The sequence below is a fragment of the Myotis davidii genome, unplaced genomic scaffold, assembly GCF_000327345.1.
Source record: "Myotis davidii unplaced genomic scaffold, ASM32734v1 scaffold960, whole genome shotgun sequence".
Taxonomy (NCBI): Eukaryota; Metazoa; Chordata; class Mammalia; order Chiroptera; family Vespertilionidae; genus Myotis; species Myotis davidii.
The window spans coordinates 2,654,771-2,664,173 of NW_006293003.1; the positions used below are offsets into that span (position 1 = coordinate 2,654,771).

General features: G+C 52.5%; 1 protein-coding gene across 1 annotated transcript in view; it reads right to left on the reverse strand.

Annotated features, from left to right (window-relative positions):
• The window catches only part of CRMP1 (collapsin response mediator protein 1), a 30,877-nt gene extending 22,081 nt beyond the window's left edge, over nucleotides 1–8,796 (reverse strand). The window contains exons 1-5 of the mRNA XM_006766588.2: nucleotides 8,774–8,796; nucleotides 8,034–8,085; nucleotides 5,144–5,232; nucleotides 3,768–3,952; nucleotides 1,291–1,455 (exon numbers count right to left, since the gene is read on the reverse strand). Coding sequence (XP_006766651.1) covers nucleotides 1,291–1,455; nucleotides 3,768–3,952; nucleotides 5,144–5,232; nucleotides 8,034–8,085; nucleotides 8,774–8,796 — 514 coding nt within the window. The remainder of the gene's footprint in view (nucleotides 1–1,290; nucleotides 1,456–3,767; nucleotides 3,953–5,143; nucleotides 5,233–8,033; nucleotides 8,086–8,773) is intronic.
• Nucleotides 8,797–9,403: the final 607 nt, after the last annotated feature.

The following is a 9,403-nucleotide window of genomic DNA, read 5'->3' on the forward strand; positions in this document are numbered from 1 at the left end:
GCGAGGGGGAGGCTGGAGCTCTAAGGAGGAGAGGAGACTGAAGTGCGGAGAAAGAAGTGAGGGTGTGATGGGAGGCAAGGAGCGCAGGAGGGAGGAGCAAGAGGCCGGAGGTTTGCAGAAAGAGGCAGGGCGATGAGAAGAGGGGTTCTCAGCTCTGACTGCCCACAGACTCCTGCCAATGCTCAGCCCTTCCCAGATTCTAACATATGCCAGCTGGGGTTGGGCTTAGGCACCAATACTATTTTATTTATTTATTTTTAAATATATATTTTATTGATTTTTCACAGGAAACATCGATGAGAGAGAAACATGAGAGAGAAACATCGATCAGCTGCCTCCTGCACATCTCCCAGCGGGGATGTGCCCACAACCAACGTACATGCCCTTGACCGGAATCAAACCTGGGACCTTTCAGTCTGCAGGCTGACACTCTATCCACTGAGCCAAACTGGTTAGGGCAAAAAAAGGTTGACTTTAAAAAAAACACCTGAAAACACCCGCTAGCTCTCCCTGAAGAGTCGCATTCATTTCAGGCTGCCTCCTCAGGTGGCCCTCAGAATGCCCCTCTCCAGACTCGTGCCCTGGTGCACCCCTGTTCTCTTGCTCTTGGTTTCCACATGTCTTCTGTTCGATTCCCCTCCATGCGATGGGATGCACCCTGTCAGCATCTACACTGTGCAGAGCCACCTGGCGGAGCCCAGAGGGGAAGCGGAGTAGGATGCCGAGATGTGGAGACTCGACCCCTCCCGCACAGAGCTCAGGGCTCAGTGGAGGAGCCAGGCGGACCACCAGAGGCCTGCCATCTAAGAACAATGGAAACGGTGCCTCAAAGAAGCCCACGTAACCCACTCTGGATACGCAGGAGGTGAGGCCGTCTGACTGGGGAAACTGGAGAGGTGAGAGCTGAGCTGGGGAGCAGGGTAGAAGGGCATTCTGGTGGGAGCAGCATGAGCCAAGCCCCAGAGGGGCAGAGGATTTAGGTGATGGCATCCAGGACAACAGTGCCCAGATGAGTTTACGGTGGAGAAAGAAGAGCCAGGCCAGGCCAGCGAGGCCTGTGTGCCAGGCGAATGCAACTGGGCGTTCTTCTATGAACAGGGGTCCCTCCAGGGCTTAAAGGGAAAGACAGGCTCCTTAAAGAGGGTCCTGTTTCTCCAGTTTGTCACAGTACGCAGCTCAAAGTTGGGCTCGTGGCATGCAGATAAAGGGATTTTAACTCCATTCAATCAGATCCACCGTGGAGCCAGGGATTCCAGAACTGCGTCCCCCACCCCCAGGGTGTGAACTGACCTTTGTCCTGCACCAGCACCTCCAGCTCCTCCCGAACGCCATCGGACCAGCCTGTGATGTCCACGTGGAGGGAGTAGTCGCAGCAGGATTTGGTGTCAGCTGCTTCATGCCACTTCTCGAAGGCGGTCAGCAGGCTGGACCCAGGTTCAGGGACCACATGGTCAACTAGGACAGAATCATGTGTCACATTCTAAGATGCTTAGGACCCAACGTGTTCCAATGGTGGCCTCTTCAGCATTATCACCACCACCACCATCATCATCATCATGGTCTCCACCATCACCATCATTACTACCATCATCACCACATCATCAACATTGTCATCAAAATCAGTAACACTATCATTATCAGCATCATCATCACCATTACCATAACCATCGTCACCACCATCACCACCATCACATCAGCAACATTATCACCATAATCAATATCACCATCATTATCAGCATCAGCATCACCACTACCATAACCATTGTTACCACCATCACCATCATCATCACTACCATCACCATCACCATCACCATCATGATCACCACCATCACCATCATGATCATCACCATCACCATCATGATCACCACCATCACCATCATCATCATCACCATCACCATCACCATCATCACCATCACCATCATCATCACCATCACAATCAATATCCCCATCAGCAGCAGCATTATCATCACCTGCAGGAAGCTACCACTTGCCAATATTGTCTAGGAATGCACTAAGGAATGAGGAAGGTCGATGGACCTTGGGCATTAGCAAGGCTGTGTTGAGACAGTGCTGGCTCAAGGCAATTCCCTAATCTGATAATCCTTTTACTGTTTACCAGACTTTACCTTTGATATGCCTGTATACATTACTAAAGGGCAAATGTGTATTCAAGTAAATAGCAGACCAGGCCAGAAGTCGGTGTGTCTCTTCAAGAAAGAGGCTCGCCGAAACCGGTTTGGCTCAGTGGATAGAGCGTCGGCCTGCGGACTGAAAGGTCCCAGGTTTGATTCCGGTCAAGGGCATGTACCTGGGTTGCAGGCACATCCCCAGTAGGAGATGTGCAGGAGGCAGCTGATCGATGTCTCTCTCTCATCGATGTTTCTAACTCTCTATCTCTCTCCCTTCCTCTCTGTAAAAAATCAATAAAATATATTTTTAAAAAAAAGAAAGAAAGAGGCTCCCCCTGGCCTCCAATGCCTTCTAAATTCATATTTCTTGTATAGCATTTTCATTTGTGCGTCGGCCCCTCCTTCAGATCCTGAACCCCACTGCAAAGGTCATGGCATCCACCACCATCATCATTACCACCATCATTCACCATCACCACCATCATCACCATCACCACATCATTAACATCACCATCCTCACCATCACCACCATCAGGCAGGAGGGAGAAGCTGCCCTCCCGGGTCCCAGGTGAACATCACCATCACCATCATTATCATTATCATCATCATCACCATCACCATCACCATCACTACCATCATCACCACTACTTCCATCATTAAGATCAACATCCTCATCTTCACAATTCTTTTCATCAACACTCCCACCATCACCACTGTCAATATTGCCATCAATGTCACCATCATATTATTATCATCAGCAGTGACACTTCAGTGAGTCTTCGTTATCACCATTGTCATCACCATGGTTACTGTTGTCGTCCTCAGCATCAGCATCACAACTATTTATTGAATGTTATTTACGTGTCAGATGCTGCCACAGAGGCTTTACATAAATTATCTATTAAGCCCTCACAACCATCCTGTAACATTTTTCGGATGAAGAAAATGAGGCTCAAAGAGGGTAAGGAACTTGTCCGAGGTCACACAATTAGTAAACGAAGGCGGGCGTTAGATTCCCACAGAGTCCTGTGAGCTCAGAGGCTGACCTCTTTCCCACTACTCCCCATTGTGTCTGCTGGAGGGAACTATTTGTTATGCAGCATTGTGGCAGCAATACTGACTAATACAACCACTTCCCAGCTGTGTAATCTTGAGAAGGTTACTTCACCTCTCTGAGCTTCTACTCCTACACGTGACATGATAATACATATGTCACTGGTTCTAAAACTTTAGCCACCAGCAAACCATGTTTAGGAATATTTTGCTTTATCTCCCTATAATCCATATCACTGTTTACTTAATGCTTTTCTTAAATCAATTCACAGTTTCTAAAAGTCTAAATTCTGACTTCATTCTCAACCTAAGCAGTAATATCCATGAGGTGCCGTTTATTTAATTTCCATATGCACTAAAATACTTTAACATTTTCAATGCCTATATTGCCTCTAAAATCACTTTGTGCACCACCAGTGGCACGTAACATACGGATATATATTAGGTATAAGGCAGGGTTTAGTGACAATCACGTTAAACGGTACCCTGAGCTAAGTGCCTGGTACACACTGGGCACTGTGCTGCTGCCGATGCTGGTGATGGAGAGAAGTCACGGCCTATGTCCCTGAGGCGGGTGCAACTCACTGATCATCGTGGTCCCGCCCGCCAGTGCTGCCCTGGTCCCTTGGAAGAAGTCATCTGCGGCGGTCATCCCCTGGGACGGCTTCTGCAGGTACGTGTTGACGTCGATGCCCCCGGGAATCACCATCCGCCCGTTGGCCTCGATGGTCTTCACTCCACCAGGAACGATTAAGTTCTCTCCTATTTGTCTGGAGACAAACAACAGAGAAGGCGTCGGGTCTTTGAGAGAGGAAATGGTAGCCAGCCACCTTGCAGCTTCAGACAGACCATCAGGGAGACACTTCCGAGCCAGGCCCCATCCCGGGCACTGGGCGGACAGAGAAAACCAGGCAGGTCCCTGCCCTCGAGGGCTCAGGTCTAACGAGGAGGCAGGGCATGTCGGCAGATGGTCACGATCCAGTGCAGCAGAGGCTGGGTCACGTCAGTAGCCTGGTTATCTGGGCAGGCTTCCAGGGGGAGGTGGCGGCAGAGCTGAGACCAGCATCGCCATCAAGTGGTAAAGGGTTCCCTGGACAGCCCGTCACTGCAGAGCACGTCACACACCTCTAGCAGCTGGCTCGGGGACGGAGGGGAGTGTTTGCAGCGAGACAGTGAAAAGCCCCCTCGGCCCTACGAGCTTTCAGACAGTGTGATGGGCTGAACTGTGTGCCCCCACATTCCTAGGTTGAAGCCCTAACACCGGACCTCAGAATGTGACCATTTGGAGACGGGGCCTTTAAAGAGGTCACCGGGGCACAAGGAGGCCGTAGGGTGGGCCCTGACCCAGCAGGACTGGAGATTCTGAGCTGCTGGAAGAAAGCTGTGAGCTCAGTCGGGGTGCGAGGCTGGAATTCACGCAGCCCCTCACTGGGTCTGTGGTGCGGGACAGACTTCTCCCTGCCCGCCTCTCCCAGGAGATAGAGCAGGGACCATGTGTTTCCCAGCCTCCATGGGAGCTGCGGCCTGCAAGAGGCTGTGGCAGAGCCGGGCATGGGGGTGGGGGCACTCAGTAAACACTAGGATCTCCTCCACCCACAGTGTAAACCTCCCCAAATCTCTCCAGCCCTGATAGCCACAGCAACACGGCAGTCACAGCACAGATCCCAGCCTCCCATTCCCTCTGAGACTGGCTTCTTAACAGGTCTGTTTGGCCCGGCTGGTGTGGCTCAGTGGTTGAACATCAACCTATGAACCAGGAGATCACGGTTTGAGTCCTGGTCGGGACACATGCCCGAATTGTAGGCTCGATCCCCAGTGGGGGGCGTACAGGAGGCAGCTGGTCAATGATTCTCTCTCATCATTGATGTTTCTCTCTCTCTCTTCCTCTCCCTTCCTCTCTGAAATCAATCAATATATACTAGCATATATCTTTTTTAAAAAGGTCTGGTTGGTCCACGCACTTTATAAGCCCGTCTTCCAGGTAGACGTCGGCATAGAAGGACTGGTCATCATTGATGATCCGTCCACCTTTGATGAGGAGCCGGTCACTCTGAAAAGAAAGCAAAGTGTTAAGTGTCACTGGGGAAAAGCCAGGAGGTGTTTTTGTTGGCTTTTAACTTTTAATATAAAATTATTCAAACATTTTCAAAAGTAACAAGTGGTGTAAAACAGCGAGGCCCAACCATCTGGAATCTCGAGCTCCTGGGAGAGTTCACTCTCCACTTGCTTTGGGTCTCAGCTCAGCGTCACTTACCTGAGAGCCCTCCCCCGCTGCCCTCTTGGGAACACTATGCACCGCTTCCTGCCAGCCACCCCACGCCCCTCCCCCATTCAGGTCACACAGCACTGACTGCAGTGCGTCTGACATACTAGGTATTTACGTGTCTGTCTGAAAGGTGACTCCCCACGGGCATCAGAGCTGTGGTGTGTTAGTTACCCCACTGGCTGAGTCCAGCGCATATCACAGAGGGCCAAACACACACCGTGGGTGTGGATGGACGGCGCCACCTAGAGCTGAGCCCTGCACTTGTCCTTAGGAGACTGTCAGCTCCAAGCAGGCAGAGATTTCATCCATTTATTCACAGCTGCATCCCCTACCCCTTGGACACAGCCTGGCCAGATGGGGGGATGAAAGGATGGGTGGATGGATGGATAGAAGGAAGGAGGGAAGGAGGGAAGGAAGGATGGGAGGAAAGGAGGGAGGGAGGAAGGGAGGAAGGAAGGGTAGATGGATGGATGAATGGATGGACGACTGGGTGGGTGGGTAGATGAATGAGTAAATGGATGGATGACTGGGTGGGGGAGGAGAGTGAATGGATGGGTGGATGACTGGGTGGGTGGGTGGATGAATGAGAAAATGGACAGATGAATAGATGAATAGATGGATACCTTGAAGGACAAGTGGGTGAAGATGGAGAGAAAGGCATTGCAGCCACGAGACAAGAACTAAGAGCCACGGGCCAAGGAGGAGATGTGTGAACCGGCGCGTCCTGTCCCCCGCAGGAGGGTCTCTGGAGGGAGAGACTCCAGCTCAATCAGGGCCCGGCCCAGCACCTGCCTCTTACGCCTGCGCCTGCGGGAGAGGCCAGGCAGGACGTGTGCGTCCCAGGGAGGACGCCCTCTGGAGGGCACTCCAGGACCAAAGGAAAGAGGAGGCGCGGGCTGTGCACATGCAGATGCAGAGACAAGGGGGGGTGCAGGCTCCGGGCACCAGGAAGCAGGAAACTAACTGTGAGTCACAGGCAGCTGGCGCGTGGCTTCCAGGACACAGCCTCCCGCAGGCAGCCACCTGCCTTCACGTCTAAGCGAGAGCTTCTCAGGCTCCGCCTGCAACGTGGCATTAGGTGTGCTGTGAGCCGAACACCAGCCCCACCTGCTCTGCTCTTCCTGGAACCACGGTGGAGCTCGGGCTCATAGCCCGCCCTTCCCAGCACCCAACTACCAGCAGGTACCGAGGCAGCTGCTGCAAACGGGCCCACGCTCCTGCTGTCCTCAGGGGCCAGCGTTTTCCTTAAATTACAAGCCCAAGACCCGGCAAGAGCTTATGTGGCTTTCTCGTCATCTGTGCCCTTGCCTTTTAATTGGCATTTTCCGCGCCATGTTCCTTGGGACCCTCGGTCACAGGGGTTTTAGCAGCTGGTGTCCCAAAAAGGGAATCGCAGGTGTCGTGAGCTTAGAAAAGTCTGGGTTAGACAGAAGCCAAGGCTGTCTCTGTGACAGGAACTCCCAGGTCCTTTACTCCCGGTGTGATGTGCATATTCACGAGGGAACCGAGCTCACAGCTTTCCCAGCGGATCCTTTTGTTTCGCGGAAACGCTGACCAGGAGACTTTCCCGCAGGAGGCGTCCGGGGATGTGCTCCAGAGACCAAAGGCCCTAACTGCATGGACCCTCATGGCGCGTCCGGTCCGACCGAGGGGGGAGCGGGCTCAGACGGGTGACTCCCAGGTTCACACACAAACAAGGGCGCAGGTTGCCTTTCCTAGCTTCCTCCCCAGCGTTCGCTCCATCAGACACACTCTGTCACATCTTAAAACATTTTGGAATCCATCACATCCCATAATCAGATTCCATCGGAAACCCAGGGCTGTGATCCACACGGGCCAGTTCCCTGGGGCTCTGCTCTTCACTCAGCAAACTCATGGCAAAAGCCAACTGTGTATGGGACACCAAATTTTAAGAATTTTGTAAAAGTCACACATTTAAAAGAAAAATGATAATACCCTGCCTCTCCCAGACTACCACGAGGGACAAACAAGATATGTGAGCGGGGACAAGCTCTGTATAAAAATCACTGTTTAAATACTCTGAAGAAAATAAAACAGCTAATTAAAAATCCAACAAAAATCTGACCGTCAGGGTGTGCCGGAGACGGCCAGTTCAGGATTACGACCCGCTCGGCTCGTGTCCCGGATCAGTGTGCACGAGAATGAAGTGTCCAGAGTCAGACAGGTGTGGGTTCCGATCCCTCCCTCTTCCCATCCAGGTGACTCAACCCCTGCTGGCCTCAGTTTCCTCATCCATAAAATGGGGATAAGTGTCCCTGTCTCCTAGGGCTGCAGGAGGACTCCTGGGGACAGGTCCACAATGATGGGTGCTCTGTGCTTAGCACAGGCCCGGCTCATGTAAACCGTGGGGACAGTTACACACCGTTAACTCCTCACAGTTCTCTGTAGCAGCAACTCCGCTCCATACACAGCTGTTTGAGGAAGGAGGGTGCAGCTAAAAGAAGCAGTTCTCAGGCCAGTGGAGGCACTGAGTCGTAACCCGGCCTTTGCACCCATTCTGGGAAGGGCTGGCAGAGACTGGCAAGGAGGTCTCCACGCCAGCCTCCCAGGGGAGAAAAGCTTACTTTGAACTTGAAGAATGAGTAGGACTTAGCCCCACAAAAAGGAGCAAAGAGCCTGCAGAGAAGGGGAGAGGCGCGGAGGGCGCAAGGCACCTGGTGGGCTCGGGGATCTGTCAGCGGTTTCCTCTGGCTGTGGTGTGGCCTCCGAGGGCACCTGGAGAGGTACGCAGGTGCCAGCTCACAGGGACCCTGAGGGACTCTAACATCCTGGTGGGAGGAGCCTGGGCTGGCGGCGAAGTAACTGCAGGGCTTGCATCAGGGAGGAGCTCAGACACAGAGGCCCCTGACCGAAGCCATCGTGGGCACCCTGGGCAGAAGGGGACGAAGGGACACTCGTCACCTTCACACTCTCCTCTAGCTGGCCTTTCTCAGTTAGAACAAGTGCCAGCCAAGTTGGCAAACGGTGTCAAGGGTGGTGACTTGACCTAGAAATCCAGTGCTGGAAACTCGTCCTCTGGAAAATGTCCCGGCGAAGGGCAAGGAGCTGCACGGAAGTGTGATCCCGAATTAATTCCCATCGCACGACCGCACCACCAACGGGGCGTCATTCAGATACTAAAATGCTCCCCGGGGACTTCTGAGAACAAACAGAGGCACTGAGCAATGAAACGTTAGGTGAAAAAATATAATTTCTATGGTGGTATTCTGGGGTGGGTAGATCTTTCTGGCAGTAACTGACTCCCCCCAACAGAGAGTTTGGGGTGCCTCCCCCATGTCCCCACTATCCCTTGCACATCCCTCACCCATTACAGTCATCACACTTCATGGTCGCTGTTCACATGACCCTCCCTCGGATGGACACCTTCATGGCCAGGAGGGCCTGTGCCATTCATCACTGTGTCCTCAGGGACCCGCCAGGGGCTGCAAGGGCATCGTATTTAGCAAATGTTTGCTGAGCGGGGGGAGAGGGGCTTGACAGGCAGGAGGCAAAGGAAAGGGGAGGAAAAAGCAAGAGAATATTTGGAGAGAGTGAGAAGGAGAGTGATATAAAAATTATAAAGAGCCCGGCCAGCTTGGCTCAGTGGTTGAGCATTGACCTATGAACCAGGAGGTCACAGTTCAATTCCTGGTCAGGGCACATGCGCAGGTTGCAGGCTCAATCCCCAGTGTTAAAAATAAAAAGCTCCAGGCATTGCCCAGCTGGTGTGGTTTAGTGGCTGAGTGTCGGCCCATGAACCAGGAGGTCAAGGTTTGATTCCCAGTCAGGACACATACCTGGGTTGCAGGCTGGATCCCCAGTAGGAGGCGTGCAGGAGGCCGCCAATCAATGATTCTCTCTTATCATTGATGTTTCTCTCTCTCTCTCTCTCTCCCTCTCCGTTCCTCTCTCTGAAATCAATAAAAATACATTTTTTAAAAATGTCAGGCACTCC